Consider the following 21,051-nt stretch of genomic DNA (forward strand, 5'->3'; position numbering starts at 1 on the left):
TGTCGTTTCAATCGAATTATGACATCATCCCGGTCACAATTTAAGACTGTGTTGTTAACCTCTGTGTTGGCAAACAGTAAACTGGTTAATTTTAGTCCGTGCAATAAATGTGAAGGAGTGAGCGAGGGTTTTGGTGAACTCTAGATAAAAACACGTACGTAAGCGGCCAGTCGTTCAATTATTGCGGTGTTGACTCAAGGCAATCATTCAGACCCGAACTTCCGGTTGGCCCCGGCAGCTACAGTCATACACTATTCGTACTGGTGTGGTTGCAGATACTTTTATCACTCCATGGTGCGGAACGTAATAAACGCGGGTTGCTGGTGAATCGTCTTTTTTTTAATAAAACCTCTGTTTTCCAGTTCTTGTATGATATCCCCATATTTCTGAAACAACAGCGAGTCCTTGCTTAGATGTCGGTTTGTACTTTCTGTCCTCTTCTTCGTTATTTCGAAATTCGTTCGCAGGGATTCATGATCTGTTTTCCATGGCAGATTCGCCGTATATCTGCCATCCGAAAAGGTCAAACAGTTTCTCTGGTAGTCTAATGACTCTTTTCCCAAAATCGCGCGAGATCCGCTGACTGTTCAAAGGCGGTACCTCAATAATACTTGATTGACACCCCTAGCTTTATACATCGATATCTTATGTGTTTTGTGTATGTGCATGATGTTGTTTTGTGTTTCTGGCTTTGGCCTTTTCCCGTTGAACGGACTTATGTTTAATCTTCCGACTACTGAATTTGTTTCTTTATTTCTGTGTATACATATTCATGACGGTTGGTAAATTTGTAAGATAACTTCAAGGTTTGCGCTTGTATGTATGCACTGTGTTGTTTGTGGAGTTTTGTGCTGTTGTTCTATGTTTTTGTTTGTATTTTTTGTGTTTTTATGTTCTATGCCTTTGGCGTTTATCCTGTTCCATTAAACGGGGTTCATGTTAAAACTTTTGGCTACTTAGTTTGTTTCTGTAGGTTTTTATATAAATATTGTTGATATGGTCCTTATTACTATGTAAACTGCAAGAAAGAATCACGCAACAAGCGTATTAAACATAAACGCCGATAAGGCTACATACTTACATTTATGAACATGTAAGATACAATTTTATTTGTGACCCAATTAATAGCTACTTGACACAGAAACATGTTTTCGAATCCGAAAAATATGTAAACTATAAAAGTAATCCAAACAACTCCAGAAGTGTAAATAAAACACGTGCGTATCAAGCCTTTATCAGCTCACTGCATTTCATTATACAAGTCAGTTAAACAGTGTTCTTTTGACGTTATCATGATACTACTATATATTTGAGACAAATGTCATTTGACTGGCTCTAAGGTTTATTACATGCCAAAAACATATTTATATATATTTTTATAATAAACAACATGCCTGCTTAGCGTACTTAACAACCAACGTCATTAATGATATTTTAAAAAAGCTACATATTTAAAGAGATTATTTTCAGCTCAATGGGAGCGTTATCTGTAGTTTACATTGATTTGACCTAGCAATTCTCAAAAAGGAAGTACAAATGTAAACTTTTTACAATCGATCTATCATTCGATGAAATTCAGCCATATTGCTTGAATTCCGAACAATGGAAACAACTGTTGGCTGATGTAAAACATACGTTTATGCATTTAAGTATGTACAATCAGTTAAAGTTATTTCCAAAGATATTTGGAAGAGCATCATGAGTGAAATGAAGATTACGGGTCGCAGTAAGAAGGTTGACCTACAGCAAACAGAGCAGGACACCGATGCAACTATACAGGTACATAAACTATTTGGCTATTTCTAACTAGGTATTCAATTAAACAGGCGTTTTCCGCTCACTTGTAGCAATAGATGGTATTTATATGAAAGACGTAGCTAAGGATAGTTTCTAGGGTGATGTGGTCAATTCCGCGGATAAAAAACAGTAGAAATATTTCTGCTCACAAATAACATCTTATCATTTATTATAAAGTGTTTAATTTCTTTGTTTAGAAAGCTTATGAAAAATAATATACTGTGATTGATTACCTTTGTGGCCAGTTTACTAAGGGCCTTGGGATTCTGTGAGGGGTCAGTGTGGTCATTGGTAACAGGACTACATGTACAAGAACAAGTCATTCTTTCATGCTTTAAGATAAAATATGGAGTTTTATCAGTGAAATAACATCTGTGAAAATATCAGTAAAAATATCGACTTTCAGAACTACTTTTGTAGTTACTTCCCCCTGATCAAAACAGAACACTTCCCTTTTAAAACAAACCATGTTTGCAAATAAAATATTTGAAATCTAATGAAAAGTGACAAACGTTTAAATAAAGATATTTTCTTGATCTTGAAGCTGAATGTTCGAACGTTTGCTTTCATACCAAACACATATTATAGACGAAAACAACTGTTCGAACATAAATAGAATGAACTATCATCGTTCAAATGTATTTTGAACTGTTTGTCGTTGTAATACGTAATACGGTGTTCCCAGAAAGTTCACGAAACAATTTACAGATTGACTGATGTCTATTTCCCCACCCACGCCTCAAAATTTGTCAACAAACTACCGTGGACCTCATCATAACCTGAAATTTGACCCGTCTTCAAGCAAAACAGACTGATCTCTGACAGTAAGACGGTTGCCACTCGTGAAAATATGTTTTTCTATGACACTCGTGAAATAAAATACGATCTTACACTGAAATAAACAAATATCCTCTATATCCATTGAAATTTTCAGTTATTAGTAATATTAGGTCATTAAACTTAACATAAAGGAAGTAACCTGAAATTAGATTAAACGATCAGTGGGGTCAAGTTCAAGGAAGATATTTCTAAACATATGGAAAATATCATTATAACTTGTTTAATTAAGTGCGATGTTTTATAGGCGTTGGCTGAGTTCAATGAAAGAGTTGGTAGAATCAATGGCGCTGTTGCTAGAAAAGGGCACCTGCTGAATAAGCTTGATAAGGAATGATGTAATGAAACTACAATAATATGGGTATTCAGGAATTATAATTGGAATAAGGGTCAATGTCCATGTCAGTGTCATAGAATAATTTGTAAATAGCACAGAATGATGTGCAGTGATATGAAGGAAAGTATGAAGAAACCTCAATTCGTATGAATTGGCGTTTGCAGTGACAAGATGAAGGTCAGTCCTTGGATTCTGATAACCAATTTTGGCCAATATCCCGGCTTCAAACATTAAACCCATTGAATTCGTCGTATTGTGGCGTTTTATTTTACATTTAACTTGTTCAAGCTCAATTTCGCAAGATAAATCATTGTGGGAGTAAGAGTTCCGCCGAAAGATGTTGAAGGTGTTTGCTCGCTAAAATGCTTATGGCCACATTTTTACCAAATATTCACAAACTAACATAGTATATGTGCCTTGTTTGCTGTAATATTTTTTGTCATGATCAAACTAAATTGAAAATGTCCGGATACAAATATTCGTTCAATGTTCATTATAAATCATTTTAAACACTCATCTTTCAAATGTTATCGCTTTGTATTGACAAAGTCGTAAGTGGGTTAATGTACAGTAGCACGGTAGCGCACCACAACGAGTGTATATAGGTGTAATGCTATTTGCATTTCAATCATATCACGAAATAAAACTAAACATGGTAAAACCTGTTAGTTAAAATCATAAGTTTCAAGAGCTCATATTTCATAAGCAATATCGGCAATAAATAAGCCTGTGGGCATGAACAATACACACAGAATGAGATGTACTAACGTAGAAAAAGAAACAAATACACAAAAAAAACATCAATGCTGATAGAACGTTGTAGCAAAGCATTTTGAATATATTTAGACACTTATAATGTGTGTGCTTTCGTTCTCAGTGTGCAACATTATCGTACCTTCCAACTGTTTCAAGAGAGTGCGAACATAATCGTTATCTCCATCAAGCAATTCTTTATTCATCATTCATATGTAAATCGAGATACTCTTTAAATCCAAAATTTAAGTTGAATTGTTTATAGTAGTTTAACTTCGGATGTAAGTGAATGGTATCCGTCAAATGCTCTACATATTGATCGTGCTATTGAATTCTTATGCTAGAAAACAGGATTGATTAATATCACTTAACCAAACATACGTCAAACCGAGGGTGTCTAACACATTCTTTACAGATTTCGACCAGTTATTATTAGCACTATAATTAACAAAACTAACATCATTAACTTGCTCACAATACATATAATTCATAAGCCAGGTTAGGAAGTGCCATTAAACCGGGTTTATGTGTCAACATTTTTCTACAGAGCTTTTTTCTGTTGTTTTTCAATTAAGTATTGATGTTGTTTAAATTTCAAACGACATATGATAAAATATTTTAAACATAATGAAATCGCTTGTACAGCTCTGAAATCTCTGTGTACGCTAGGCCATTGCTAGAGTATAGTTAAGTATGTGTTATTTCATGACTCGTTTTACGTTTTTGAATATGATATTTATTTTCGCATCAAGCTAAGAACTAGTATGCAATATACATGTTCCAGCAAAATATGTTTTATTCAGATCGATGGATTACACGTCATGTAAATCATAACTCAATAATTTATAAAATATTATTTACAGATTCTATAGTCATTTTATGATTGAAAAAATAATTATACCGAAATGATAACACAAGATCACACGAGTACACTAGTATATTTGTGTAGATGCATACCAACCAAAAGACCATTCAGTTAAAAATTCGACCATCAATCAAAATGACCTCTACATTTTCTATAAAATGAAACCGTCTTACCATTCTTACAACTTATGAATCAAAATGCGTCAAATATTATAGAAAATCGCATCAACAGTACAAATAATAAATAAAAAAGAATGTCATTTTAATGATTTTATAAATTGAATGCACGGAAAAAAATTCCGTATCGCTCAAAATCGCTCGGCAACTGTCAATAAAACTAATCCTCTTGATAACAATTTAAACCTACACCAAAATATTTTGGTCGCTTTTATGTTATAAGTCGCATTTGTAATAGATTTACGATAAAAGTTTGTTTGTAGAATGATATAGCCTAGGGCTAATACATATTTTTTGGTCGTTATCATCTGCAGAGGCCTGTAAAATGTTTTACAGACCGAATGCGTAGCACGAGGGCTGTAAACTATTTTAGGGCCTTTAGAGATGGTAACGACCGCAACAGGTACATTATTGCATGTTATACACACTATCAATTACTTGTAATGCTAAAAATGCTATTAAAGGAATGAAAATGCGAAAACAGTTTAACCAAAATAACATCCATAATAGGTCATTGTGTAAAGTCATTTGGGGTTTTCTTAAAAAAGATCACATTTTGCTCGGTCTGGGTCGAAACAATAAACGGCAGTTGCCATGTTGCTTCGACGCTATATATTTCAGTATTTAGTCGATTTAGAATGATTTATTTAGAAAATATACATGATACTTGGGATTATTTACACATTATACCTATAGGGTAATCGATTAATCAACGTATCTTTCTACTTTTTAACATTTTTATATATAAATATGTTTTAGCAACTTTTTTTAACCGAAAACATTGTTCAAATGCCGCTTGAAATGGTCTTGCTAAAACAAATTCAATTATGAATTGACAACTTCTGCTCGTCAACCAAACCCACGGACCGAAAACACACATTTAATGCAATAATACATGGTTGACCTTGGCTTTGATAATTGCCCCAGTGGAAAGAATAATTAATTGCTCGAGGGTAATTTTGTTTTTTTACTGGGGCAATTGACCATGTCTTATCATGTAAAAATATTTTTTTTCATTTGTCAATGATTTAACCGGTTTTGAAAAAAAAATGTAAAGCAGCATAGGATTTGATTAGCAGGAAGTCAGAAAGATAAAAAAGAGACATAACATATTGGTTCTGAATATTATTTGCTATTAAAAATAGCGAGTAACTGGAAATTAAAATAGCATACCATTTCTCACATGTTTTCGGAATTAGACGACAGTAGTTCCATTCTTCACATGTTTCTTTTTTTACATCGGCTGATTTTGACGTTCATTTCAATATATGAGCACAGCTAGGGTCAGTTAAGCCTAAGAGCTGTTTCATAAGAATTTCGGCTTAAATGACCCTAGCCATTTCGCTGGTATAATTAACATTTCTCAGCGGATAAAGTAAAACAAAACGTTTCAACAAGACAGTTCCTTGTCTCACTGCTTTTTGATCTTCACCGAATGTAAACTTTCGGTACGGTCTCAGGTAGAACTCGTTGCTGAAACACAAAAGGTGTCACAAAATGGTGAAACTTGTTTCGCTTCCTTTTACTGATTGTTCCTTTTAAATGCATTTTTGTGTGAACGTGCTCGTCACCTCGGGTAATTATGCCATAATCGCCCGCACTTGCCGTGATCATATAGAAGCATTTGTATTACTGTGCAATATATTTCATATATGAGCATTAAAAGTAATATTCAGTGACGTAGAATGAATGTTTACGAATTATCAATGGCAATGTGACCCTGAATACCATTGATTGGTCAATAGAAATTCAATAATTGTTATTAACCAATAATATAGTTTAAAAGTTTATATTAACTGAAACATGACATGTGTACAATCTATCTATTGGTTGCTGAAGCCAATGTATAAATACAGATAGGTATTGATTAATGAATTATCATATGTAGAGATTTAAGAACCCCTTGGTTTAGTTGTTTTCAAGTGTAGTCGAGTGTTAATTTCTTTTGTTAGGGCTACCCAAATTTGAGTTGTTTATTTCCCACCTTGACGTATCATATTGTGAGTAATGCGCATGCATGCAAATGAACAGAATTAATATTTCAGAAACTTTTCTGGCCCATATATCACAATACATACTAATCGCAATGTAAACTCAATTTACCACAAAACCGCATGACTTGGTTAAAAGGTTATACATGTTTAATTTCATTGGAAACTTTGACCAATGTTCAGAAGACAAACTATTCTGTAGCAAAATTTTAAGTTCAGTACAATTTATTATTATTGAGTTATTACTCGTTTTATTCTTTTTCTCACGGAACAATTACAGCAAGGCGATCAAATTCATTCTCAGTTCAACAATAGACAAAAGATACATTCTGCTGCCAAACATGATAACTGTAGTTCCAACGGATCAACAAATACCTATGTGCAGGTACATTTTCTCATATTACATTCAGTACAACTGTTGAATTAGGTTTAGTTGTTTCTTGTTTGTGATTTTTTGTTTTTGTGTTCTATGTCTTTAGCGTTTACCCAGTGCCATTAAACCGGGTTTATGTTTAAACGTTTTGCTACTGAGCTTGTTTCTGTAGTTTTTCACATAAGTATAGTATACGTAAAAACGAGTTTCAAACAATTTGTATTGCATCTTTATGATCATTCTAAATGTTGTTTGCTGCCTTTAAAACATGTCGACACTTTTGAAGAAAAACTATAAAAAAAAACATTATCGTGAGTGAATCAATTAATTCTGCGAATTTGGGTTCAGAAAAGGTTTTTGCTAAAATTGATGTAAATGTTTACAACCCGTGGCATTTCAAGATTTCCAAAAACTAGCCCATTGATCATATTTTCAGTTAATGAAATTCATTATATATTCAGTCCATGTGCTCACACTTCAAATCGTTGAATGAATCATCGGAGTTTCCAAAGGCAACAGGGATGGGTAAGCGAAACAAAGATGCTTTTGAAAAAGAACAATCAACTTTGCAAAATTATAAAGGAAGTTCTTACATTAGTGAAATTGAAAATAAATTTGGTGTTAAATTAAGCCAGGTTCCAACAAGGAATAAAGCAGAACCACTGCAATCAACTGGTGCTGATTTTGAAGATGTTACAAGGGCTGATATTACGGACAAACGTAAGTAAAAAATATTATACAACCAATTGATAATACTTTAACAGTTTTCATATCGTTCAATCTAATTTAACCTTATGAGTTACTTCTAAATATATACTTTTAATAACAGTGTTTTGTAAGATTATATATGAGCATAATCCAAAAAATAATCGGGATTTGTAACCATCATCTGGCGCGTAGCTAGGGCCAATTTGGGATTACGCAGATCGATGCCTTGGGAGTAGGTGTGGAACGTGTAATTTCAAATCGAGATTTTCGGTATAACAAGAACTTCGACCTGTGAAAATGTCATTACCAAACTGCGAATTTGCGCACAGGCATAATAGGGTGCAAACCAACAATTTTGTTAAATATTTATTAGTTCAATGTTTAAAGCCACTGACATATAATTTTTGTGATCGTCTGTACTTGTATTGCATGTCTTATTTTTACAGATACTGGAGCAACTGCGCTTGTGGAAAGCAAACTGGATAAAACCAAGGTATATTTTAATTTGTTTATGGTTTTTGAACACTTGTACGGTAATTCGACTAAAGGGAGAGCAAGGGCATTTTGAGTATTTGCCTTGGTTAGAATTTCGAATTGTATACAATGTCAAAGGTTGCATACCAGTTTCAACTCGTAATGTTGAGAGGAAAATACATACAATTTTAACAAAAGTGGGCATCTAACTTAACGCCTTGATTTTTCAACAAGACTGTATCTCGGAATTATTTCTTAATATCTTATGGCTATGAATGGTTTTGGACAACATGTCATGAAAAAACACATCTGGATTGATAAAGCCGCGAAAAGGATAATCCGGGGCCTTCTAAGAGAGGATAAACTGTACAATCATTTGCAAACGCAATCATGTATGTGGATATACCAAGCCACCAGCATTAAAGCATATTTTCAACTAAAGTATTAAAGTACTCAAATACACAATAACTTAAAAATGCACAAGGCAACGCATGATACTGTGAGTAATGCATGTGCGTGCAAATGAACAGAAACAATATTTCAGGAACTTTTGGATTATTTTCAGCAAGGTGTTCAAACTCATTCTCAGTTAACCGAAAAACAACACATACATACTGCTGCAAAACATGATAACTGCAATTCCAGCGTATCCACAAATGCCTATGTGCAGGTACTTTTTCTCTCATTACATTCAGTACAACTGTTGAACTAGGTTAAGTAAAATAACGTTTTAAACATATTAAATTGCAATGAAACGCATTCGTTTCCGTCTCATTGATTTTATCTTAATTTTAAATTATGTTTGCTGCCTTTTAAATCTGTCCACACTTTTGAAGGAACACTACTTAAAACATGATCGTGAGCAATCAATTCATTCTGCGAATGAAGGCTCAGTAAAGGTTTTTATTAAAAGTGTCCTTAATGTTTGAAACCCGTTGAATTTTAAGACACCCGATTAACTAGCCCAATGATCAAATTTAAAAAATATGTAATATTCATTATATTTTCAGTCCATGCGCCCACACTTCAAATCTATAAATGTATCATCTGAGGTACCAAAGGCAACGGGGACGGGTAAGCAAAACGAAGATGCCATTGAAAAAGAACAATCAACTTTGCTAAAATATCACGAAGGCTGTTCCATTAGTGATATTGAAAATAAAGTTTGTGTTAGATCGAGCCAGGATCAAACAAAGAATAAAGCAGAACTACTGCATTCAACTCGTGCTGATTTTGAAGATGTTATAAGGGCACATGTAACAGATACACGTAAGTAAAACATAATATCATAAATGTAAAATTCTACAGTTTCCACATCATTCAATCTAGTTTATCTTTATATATCAATTATAAATATATACTATTAAAATCAGTGTTTGGTAGATAGTTTAATCTGGATTTGATTTCATTTTAATATAGTACATACCAACAATTTTTTGTCAAATATTTAATTCCTTTATGTTTTTAAGTCACTGATATACATTTTGTGATAGTATGTACTGATATTGCATGTCTGAATTTTACAGATACTGAAGCAACTGCGCTTGTGGAAAGCAAACTGGATAAAACCAAGGTATATTTTATTTGGTGTATGGTTTATGAAGACTTCTACGTTTGATTATAAATCGACTGAAAGGAGAACAAGGGCATATTAAGTCATTGTCAAACTGAAATAAAATTGTTCGTTTTATAAATAATTTTCATTGTAGAACCTCGCTCTCAGTGGCAAGTTTTGCTGATCCTGGATTTTTAAATGTCGAACAAAGATGTAGACAACTTAGGCTAAATCTTGTACATAGCATATTTTATGACAAATGCCTAAGTTATATTAAGGATAATTTTGCCAAATGTAGCTAAGTTCACTCATATGGCAGTAGATCCAACTTAAAGTTTTATGTCCCACATAATGATGGTTTTACAACAGCTTCTTTTTATTATAATGGTATACGGGATTGGAACATGCTTCCAAATAACATCAAAGACACGGAATTAAAGTATGTTTTTAAGAAATTAGTCAAAACTCACCCCTTAAAGGAGATGGAGAAGTTGGAAAAGTCTGTCGTTTTGTATTCATAAGTTTGTGTATTAGATAAATATAAGTGCGCTTTCTAAGAATATGCACAATTTTTATTTTGTTGCTTTGGTAATTTTTAAATATTCCTTAAATAATTTGTAGAATTGTGTTGTATATATTATATAATTATGTGATACTGATAGTAGTTTATTTGTGATGAATGTCATATATTAATTTAATTCATCTGAGTACATGATATAATAATATAAAATACTGTACACTAAACCATTTAATACCAACTTTAATACCGTAGACGTTGACCCCGTTGGAAATAAGCTTCTGTACTTGTGCAAAGCTTTACGGGTTATCCTGTGCAATGTCATTTATTATGTTAAACTTTATTTGGTAATAAATTAGATAGCTTTATCATTTACACCAGAATAAAAACTTGTTTTAGTAGATCTAGTATTATGTATTTCATGTTAAACTTTATATTATATGTGATATAACTTATTAGGATTCTAAATATCATGCAAACACAATATGTGATATTCCTTATATTGATGTAAAATGTACTGTTATTGACATAGTACACGAATAAAACTACTACTACTATGACAAAGATTGCAAAGAAGTAACTTGGCGGATGTCTTTTTATCACTTATAAATAACTGTTTTGCTCAGACGTATTCTAATTGTACGCTGACATATGCATTAGTAAACATATATTGCATCATCAATATGACGTCATCTGTCACCCATTGCACTTTAAACAGGTTAAAGTCGATCACAATCTTCCCATTAATATGATAACGTGAATCTATCCCACACTTTGTTATCGAGTCGAGTTTTTTTGCAAGGAACAGGGTACAATAGAAAAAATTCATACTTTAAACTCTCTTAGATATCAAAATATAAATTGACTCCTTTCTGTGCATACACAGTAAGAAATATTCATATCTGATTAATTTAATATATCAAAAAGATTTTAAAGGCATTAATAAAGATTACGAAAAAAAAGAATAAGAAACTCCTATGTTGCAAATTGCCTTTTATCACCTATTAAAAAAATCTCTAGGACAATCATTGATGGTTATACAGATTATTAATATTTTATTAGAACTTAAGTCTGCACGTCGAACAAATATTGAATGAAATATGAGCAGTAAAAGTGTTTTTAAAACATTTTGAAAAACGAGCAGAAATAAGTAAATGTCGTTTTCAAATTAAAAAACAACAAAAACAACAACAATTTATTCTTAAAGGTTCCTGAAAACGGATGCCGGTCCCATTGTCAGCATAATTTAATCAATATTTCCTACACACAACACACACACACATTTCAGTCCGTATCTTTTTTCATTTAGTTGTATGACACTGTCCAGCACCTTTTGTAATCATTATATTTTCGATACTCGTTAATGTTTTTGTGTGTATAAAACATGTTTTTTTTAATCTATGATTACAGATACACGAATGGATAGAAGGAGAAGTCTGTAAGTTGTTTTTGATTTAAAGAAATGAAGTAAACATATATCCTTATATCTTGGATGTACAAGTGCTGTTTAGCTTTTCGCATAAATATTGTAAAGTTACACATATACAAAGTGTGTGGAATTAATCAAATAAACCATAAAGAAACACGTTAACCACAACGTATGCATGCCAACTATCCCGCATATATACTGTTTTCAGTAGCATTTAATGAAATAGTTGAAGGAGCATGTAAATGGTTGATTTGAAGAAAAACTAAATTATAGAATGCCAATGTACACTGTCCGAATGTTCCCAATCACGGTGTAAATGGGTAATTGGTCAATTATTTGAATTGCACATGCATGAATCTTATTATATGTTAGCTCATTTCTGAAAAGAAAAGATTTATTGCGTATTTAGCAACTACATATATATATATGGCTCATTTTATCCGGCATTGTTGACCTCATCGTCAACTGCGTCATACTTTCAAATTCGCTCTATCTTTGGATTTTTTACAACAACAATGTTACTTTTGACTATGTACTCATCGTCTACCCTCTAACATCAGTATTTTAAACCCAAACTATAACACACTTAGTTTTTATGTTGCAGCATAATCTAGACCAGCAATAGCGCACAAGTATAGCCATAGATTTGTTAAACAGAAATCATATTCACTTAGACCGGTCGCTTACCTGAACATTTAATCTCCACTCCTTATTAAAGTGGCGCCAATGATAATAGACAAACGATCATATCAGCTTTATATTAGCAATAAGCTTACATTATTATTCCCTGTGTTATTACCCTTGAAAGGTCACGACATTACCAAATGAATATGATTTTTTCACTATATAATGTTCGCATTCTTAACTAATCATTCCCTAAATGTCAAAATATCTTAGGCAACCTATCTTATCCTGCAAAATTCCACGTTTTACCGCCAAATAATGGCCTTTCAATTGTCGAAAATTATTCACGTTGTCCTCTCTACTTTGGCGAAGGTAAAGACACAGATATTCAAAGAACACAGAAACCAGAAAAGGGCGACCAAATAACCTTGCTAAATACATCATTTTCACGGTCGACCAACGCAAAGAATGAGAAAATGTATACTGTTAGCAAGCTTACGGTCAAGGCCGACATTTTGATGGTACCGGTGGACTGCATTGTGAATGCAACAGATAAAGATTTGGGACATGAACGAGGCATTTCTCCAGCGATTGCTTCCGCCGCTGGAAGTCAAATGGTTGATTCACGCAGGACAATTATACAAAATGGTATGCTGACATTTTATTTAGTTTGATGAATGAATGTCCTTGTTGTAAATTGGAACGTTTTATATGTTGAGATTGATATAGTCAAATTGCGTGTATGTTATATCTTATGTTTTCATATGTCATGTCATACATAATTACGCACCTTTCTTATCAGGGAAAAGTTTAGAAGTAGGTGACGTGGTTGCTACTGGAGGTGGAAATTGCCTAATAAAGGCGGAAGAAAGCGAACGTTTCGGAAAAAAATGTGTCGGACGTCACATCAATTACGTCGATTTAGTAAACGATGTAAAAATACACCATTTCATAACGTTTAGTTTTTTCATTATTGCACCGGTATCCAGAAGTCTTTTACGCTACATTCGTTTTATCTCACCATGCGAGACTGTGTAATCCAAGGTCATACGCCAGTTCCTTTTAAGTATTTGGCATAAAACAGGAGTCATTGTCTAAAACATGAACTTGTCAGTTGGTTTCTTGTACAGATCAGTGTGTTATTTGCCCGTTCAAACTGCTCCTAACTATGTCTAAATTTCTGTTTTTAATTACAATAAATGGAAAAGATGGCTCGACACTTGTTTTAATCTTAAAAACATCCTGTCCAAAACACGAAACAAGCATCTGTACACCTGTACAATATAAATGCACACGACGACTTCAAAAGTGCTTCATCCCGTTTTCTCATAAATGTGCAAGTTTTTTTTGTGTCTTTCTTTTCAACAAATATTGGTTTATTCTTTTTATCATTAAAAGTGATTTATTCACCAACCTTAAGTGATAAATTTATGTATTTATTTTCAATTGTCATTCGTTTGTTAATTCGATAAACTATTTATTTCTAATTCATTTAAGGTCAAAGGTACCACAAATTGGAGCGCAAACGGCATCGATCGTCAAACTAAGAAAACCGTTCAGGATATGGTCGTAAAAACAAAAATGCATAGAGACAACATGACATTCAAAGCCTCGTGTAAATCATTCCCTTTCGCGGACAGTATTGTAATTCATGTTCGAGCGAATGATATAACAAAATTGAAGTTGACGGCAATAGTTTGTAGTGAAAGTAAAACAGGCGGAAACGATAGCATGATTGCAAGGAAGCTTTACGAAATGGGAGGAAATTTATACCGGGATGAAAAACATAAGAAATTTAAAGGTAGAAAACGAAAGTTTTGCGATACCATTGCCACGATCGGTGGTGATCTGACTTACAAGCATGTATTACATGCTGTTGTTCCACATACAAAACTACAAGACCTTCTAGATACGTACACAAATATTTTCAAAAAAGCAAAAGAGTTAAAGGTAGAATCCATAGCGTTACCGTTACTCGGAACAGGTAAGCGGTGCTGTAAAATTTTGGCATTTAATAAATGTTGTTTCCGTTTTACAAGAATTTTGAAAATAATTTATATTAAATTCATTTTTCCAGCCCGAATTGCTTTCACTATTGACACAACCATATCAGCGCTCTTATCTCAGCTTGAGACGTTTTGCAAGAAAAAGCCCAAGTACCTTCGTGCAGTACATATTGTTATAAACGAACCAACATTGGCCATCGTTGTAGCAGAACTAGTTCAGAGTTACATTGACAACGTACAGAAGGCATCGGATAAACCCAGCAAAGCGATTGCTGCCAAGGTTTCTCGGTACACAGCGAAAGAGCAGGATAAGCAAGAAGACAATTCTCGAAAGGTGTGTATATATATATATATGCTCTCCGGCGAAACGCGACGATGAGTTGTTTTTCAGAATTAATTTCATGTTACATAGGCTATGCTCCGTTCACGTTAATGAAATTTCAACACCAAGTGCGTTTAAGGATATGTATATGTCCATCACCATATGTAGTTGTTATATGCGTCGATAACGTTTAATTTTGCGGTTAAGATGCGTGTAAAATATAACTCTTGAAGCTCAATATTTATGCGAAAAACTACAGAAACATGCTCATAAACATAAACCAGGTTTAATGGCACTGGGTTAACGCCAAAGACATAGAACATAAAAACAAAAATCACAAACAAGAAACATGGAAGAACAGCACAAAACTCCACAAACTGCACAGTGCATACTTACTATATATATATAAAATTAGGTATGTTTATCAAGGATTGTAAGGTACCGCCTTGGAACAGTCAGTAAAATGCAAATTAATTGGGGGTTGAAACCAGTTCAAGTGCACAAACGTCACTCTTATCTTGTCAAAGTATGCATTAAATTGAGGAAACCTAACAATAAAACAAATAATAATGAACTTACAGGTAAACCCTAAGTACTTCTATAATTAGAGATCCCAACTCTATCTGCAGATGGAGGAATACAATTCAGAGAACCTAATGCAAAAAACTTTTCAAAGATACGATGCAGTCATTGTTTGAAACTATGAGCATCATTGTACTAAAACTGGGAACAAATAAAGAAAAAAATATTAAAAATAAAAGCCTTTGTAAAATATTTGAAGAAAATGACGTCACATGCCAAAATACTCCGAGTCAGCCAAAAAAGGTTTTACAGATAACATGAATTAGTAAAATTTTCATAAATCAAATGACTGAAAGCTTAGTTATGTGAGGTTGCTATAAACCTAAAAATATATTACGATCTTACACTGAAACCCCCCAACAATTTTCGTTTAATTAAAACAAATATGTTTATAATTATAAAAACAGTGTATTTCCTTGCCGTAGGCACTTATTGTATATTGAAAATAAAGTGTTTTATGTATTACTTTGAAATTCATCGATTTTCATCGATTAACAGGAGTTTATGTTTATGTTTTATAAAGTTTCCAAACGGAATTTACAAGGAAATGGATAATTTTATCATCTGCACTGTATAGCTGACTAGCCCGAGATCTCAGCAACAGCATGAAGACTATTACAAGATTTCTATTTACTTTTTGAAATACGAATTTCACTCTGTGCTTTAGCCTCTATGCCACAAGCTCTTATAAAGTAATGTATATAGTACATCGGCGTATGATAATTGTCTTATTAAAATGGATGACTGTACTAAGATATACAGAAAATAGTTTTATCCCAATTAATAGTTTACCAAGGACGATAAAGACGGCATGCGCACATATTACGCTCGTTCACACACATTTGACTTAATACTATTTTGCTAATTTTAAGATAACGTTATGATACATAATAAAATGTAATTAATACAAATTCTTCGGATGACTTGTTATTACATACTTAACTAGAAGAAGTGTTTTAGTATAATTTAGAAAAGAATCCATGTTTTCCCAGGTAAGGAGTGCATGTCCTACACGTGGAGTGATTAATGGGGTTCAATATGGAGACCAGCCAAACGGGATAATGGACATACAGAAACAGTTGACACATCTCGCTGGATACAACGACTGTGGATCTATCAGCGTTGCTTACAGGTTTCCAGACGGTCATCAAGAGGTAGGTTGTACGTTTTCTTGGATAAGGGTCGAATCAAGGCCTTAAATAAAGGTTTAACTGTATGATTCAAGTAAAATATTAAGGTGATTTAGCCTGAATGGGGAAACTTCAGGCAAACAACAACCAACCACACCAGTATTGTTATGGCCACCATCAACAGGAAAAGAGATACCAGCAATAAACAAAAACAACATTTATCACATGGCACTTGTACAAAACAATTTTTTTGGTCACAAAATAATTCAATGAAATACTAGAAGTAAGAGATGTTTCGGAACAGTTGAAACTTTTAAACAATATTTATTTATATTTTAACAACCAGAACAGAACAGTTAATTTTGAGTTAAGCATAAACAGCTCGTTGTCACATAACTCAAAATCAAAATACACACACGTTCAATATATTAATCCATAATTACACTATAATGCGTTTTAAATGTTTAAATTCTTATTTAGAAAATGCACAAAAATGTTAACCATGTTACTCACATAGCCAGTGTGGTGATATTAAAGTGGAAATGTTGATATATAAGTGAAAGGGCTCAATAATTATTTAACACAAACACGATTCAATTAGGACAAATAAAAGGTTGAGACTATGAAAAAGAAAGCAAACTTGCAGATATAAAGAAGCATAATATGTGTATAACACAAACGAATTATTTGTGAAAAAAAATAATATAAAAACAAATCTGCTTTGTTTGAAAAGAACCATTACAGAGAAAATCATTTATCATTTCAAAACAAAATATGGCGAGTTAAACAAGTAGTCATTTATTATAAGAAAAGAAAATAATTAGTCTGTTCTGAAAAGTATCTTGAAATATTCCTTCAAACATCAGCATGCACTAGACATTTTAAGACAAAATGGTACCCGTCTTCCATATCGTTATGTGACAAAAGGTGAACATTCTCTCATTTCTTACAGTACTATTATATCTCCCATCTTAAATGTGGAATAAACTTGACGGCAATCGTAATTTTGCAAGTACTTGTCTGTATTTAACATTATTTAATTTATAAATTTAGCTTAAAAAATAATATGTACGTTTGAATTCTTTGATTATGACAACGACCACACATTATGAACGCCTGAAAGTTGCAAAACATTTTGAGCATTTGAAGCCCACACTTCTTACAGCAGGATTAAAATCTATTTAACGTAATTACAATTAGTTGTCCTTAAACAACAACTATCAATTTCGCATGTGAATGGTTTAAGAAAATATCAGTATTGTTTGCTATATACAACGGACAGTGATTGTATGAGAATAGATGACTGAATGAAGACAATGCATACTTGGTTTTTTATGCTAAATTTTCAAAAAAACATATTCAATAAAATAATGAAAATTATAGATAATTTATAGCTACGTGTAAAAGGTGTTTTCGTTTGACTGGTGCTGACTGGTCAAGTGTGGTCGGGAATATACAAAGGGGAGGACGTCATTTCGTTTCATGCAAACATTAAGTGAGAAAAATGTTTCATGGCAAACAAAATGGCAGATTAAGAATGAAAAGTACCGATTCAGGTACTAACTTTGGCCGAAGGGTTATTTGCGGATAGCTCTCCGTTATTTGTATCGAAATCACAATATTTATATGAAAAACTACAGAAACAAGTATAGTAGTCGAAAAGTTTAAACATAAACCCCGTTTAATGTCTAAGGGTCAACGCCAAAGACATATAACACAAAAACAATCACAAACTAGAAACATGGAACGACAGTACAAAACTCTATCTACAAAAGATACAATACATATGTGAAAACCTACAGAAACAAGCTCAGTAGCCAAAAGTTTAAACCTAAACCCCGTATAAAGGCACAGGGTAAACGTGAAAGACAAAGAACACAAAAACAAAAAATCACATACAAGAAACATGGAGCAACAACACAAACTCCAAAAAACAGCACAATGCATATATACCATATAAAAAAACTAGGGGTGTTTAACAAAAATTGTTTGGTAACGCCTTGGAACGGTCAGTAAAATGTAAATTTACTTGGGGGTTAAACGAGTTTGTGAGAACAACCTCACTCTTATTCCAACACTCCCGAATAAAGTAAAAACGTAAATGGTAAATCTTATCAAAGTATGGATGAACTTAAGGAAACATAATAATAAAACAAATAATAATAAACTACCCCAAATATATATATGATTATGGAACCCGAATCTTTCTGCAGACGAAGGAATACAATTCATAGTACCTAATGCAAAAACTTTTCAACGATATGATGCAGTTATTGTTTGAAACTATGAACATCACACCCAGTCTGCCTATGCAAACAAAAGGTTTTAAACTGTGTGATCATAGGGTTTCATTATAAAAGGCATCATTGTTGTTCAACTGGGAACAAACACTATTAAAATTTAAAAATACATTTGCTAAAATCTTCTTCCAAATGATTACCCATAGTATAATGTTGAAAACAAGTGACGTCACACGCTGAAACATTTCGAGTGAGCAGACCGAATGTAAAAACGGTTTTAAAGATAACACGAATATGCATGTTTTAATTAAATCAAAGTACTGAAAGCTTAGTTATGTAAGGACGCCGTATTCAACTTTTCATCCTCAAAATCAGAAGGCAATTACCCCTCATTACCATTATAACCACGGCTTAAATAAGATCACAGCAATTCATTTAGTCTATCTGCCCAAATAGCTGCTGGAAACACTTTTAATTTACGAGTTGTTTTTAAAACATCACCATGAAAATCGGGATGAGCAGTACTATTAGCAACCAGCGATTCAAGACTACTTTTCTTCTTAGATAATATTTTATTATTATAATGACCGTTTACAAATTATTAGAAGGTTTTTCTTAATTTATACTTTACCTTCCTCTTACTTGGTGTCTGTACGGGACGATTTAGGTTGATTTATTTTCCCTTTTCGGTTTGGCATAAGCCACCGTCAGAGCACAATAATTCAACTCATTTAACTAAAAAATCAGTTTATCAACGCACAATAGAAACGTTATTTTTGCATAGAAAGTTGTCCCTGCTCATGATGTTCCAGAACATACTACAAAAGAATCATGTTTATAAGAAAATTTCTATACATGGTATAAATTGAACATTCTAAAACATAATGAACATAAACATAGAGATGTATTCCAAAAAAGAATAAAACACATTGACATGTTAATTGAAACTTATGCTTTCTATTTTGACTTAGGTAAACCATCCACGCCCCGGGTTGTTCTACGCCGGTATAAGCCACGTCGCCTTCCTTCCGGACAATGATGAGGGGAGACGGGTGTGCGGCATGCTGGCTGTGGCTTTCCAACGGCGGCTGGTGTTCACCATCGTTACGTCACGTACCACCGGACAGGAGGGGGTTATCATATGGAACGATATCTACCACAAGACGGATCACAGGGAAAACAAGCAGTATGGTTGTATTGTGATATAGTAGGGATTCTGATTTCAATTTGTGTGTCAATAAAATATGAAGGTTAAACGTCGTTTGTTGTATGTTTCTATGCAGTTTAATTCAGATGTACATCTATACGTCAATGTCAGTTCCAATAATGAGTTACTAGTATCGTTTTCAAATTGGCATCACTTTAGTAAATCATGTTAAATTTGTTTACAATTATTCTCTATAGCGTAAAATTGTATAACCGAGAAAATTAAAACAAAACGAACATCGGACCAACTGTTCATGACGTTAGAAAATGTTTTTGATAATAACACAATCCAACTTTCTTTCCCAGCGATATATAGCGATTACACTACCCGACTCGAAACGACCATATATGTAGGGCGGAAAATATTTCCTAAAAGGCTCAAGTTTACTAATCTACGAACCCTTTGATATATTTTGTTTCGTCAGTCAATAGCTATTTCCATACATAATTTGTCTTTCATCAGACACGGGTATCCAGACTCCACGTACCTACAGAGAGTGACGGAAGAGCTGCGGGTGAAGGGCGTCACAGGCAACGACATCCCGCCTGATTTGATCAAGTTTCTCAATAACGCAACTCTAGGAGAGAAGAAACAGATTCACCCACAATAGTGCCTCAGTTTAACGATGTATTGAAAGAAGTGAACGTGTACATATGGTGCAACACGAAAATAACTATGGCTTACTTGCTTAAGTTTGAAATTATTCAGATACATGTTTTATTCATATATTTTTTTGGAGATGGAATTGTTGATTTTTGTAATAATTGCATTATATACAGCTATGAATGTTAACAGCATTGACTATTTTATATGTTGTGTAATGACGATTTTAATTGTTTTATAATTGAGTCTTAGTGGTCTTCATTCGTCGACGTGCTATCAGCAGTATTCATACATTGGTTATCCATGTATACGTTTAGATCTTTATATTATCCTGTACTGAACATTATACGGAAAAGGACAGTGTTGAAGATTATAAGTATCTTCCATGGTCGAGAGTGTAAGATAGGTTCATTCCGACCCGAGCGTAGGATATTTTGCGGAAACGAGGTTAACCGAGTTTCTGCAAACCACCCTTCGCGAGGATCGGGATGAACCAATCTTACACGAGCGGCTATGGTAGATGAA

At 33.3% G+C, this 21,051-nt stretch overlaps 1 protein-coding gene across 1 annotated transcript; it reads left to right on the forward strand.

The window, feature by feature from the left end:
- Positions 1–1,698: 1,698 nt before the first annotated feature.
- LOC128210838 (uncharacterized) lies at positions 1,699–20,533 on the forward strand. The gene is made up of 14 exons (XM_052915194.1): positions 1,699–1,779; positions 7,591–7,849; positions 8,284–8,330; positions 8,877–8,981; positions 9,322–9,580; positions 9,838–9,884; positions 11,794–11,821; positions 12,809–13,084; positions 13,239–13,369; positions 13,934–14,420; positions 14,514–14,776; positions 16,339–16,500; positions 19,688–19,902; positions 20,386–20,533. The coding sequence occupies exons 1-14, from the start codon at positions 1,699–1,701 to the stop codon at positions 20,531–20,533; spliced, it is 2,508 nt and encodes an 835-aa protein (XP_052771154.1).
- The last annotated feature ends 518 nt before the right edge of the window (positions 20,534–21,051 follow it).

Source organism: Mya arenaria, chromosome 12 (assembly GCF_026914265.1).
Source record: "Mya arenaria isolate MELC-2E11 chromosome 12, ASM2691426v1".
Lineage (NCBI taxonomy): Eukaryota > Metazoa > Mollusca > Bivalvia > Myida > Myidae > Mya > Mya arenaria.

Bases quoted from the DNA above. Each gene is read 5' to 3' on its own strand.
- LOC128210838 (XM_052915194.1), top strand. From the start codon at position 1,699: ATGAGTGAAATGAAGATTACGGGTCGCAGTAAGAAGGTTGACCTACAG. The intron at 13,085-13,238 runs GTATGCTGACAT...CTTTCTTATCAG, and splicing joins CAGGACAATTATACAAAATG to GGAAAAGTTTAGAAGTAGGT. The intron at 14,777-16,338 runs GTGTGTATATAT...ATGTTTTCCCAG, and splicing joins AAGAAGACAATTCTCGAAAG to GTAAGGAGTGCATGTCCTAC.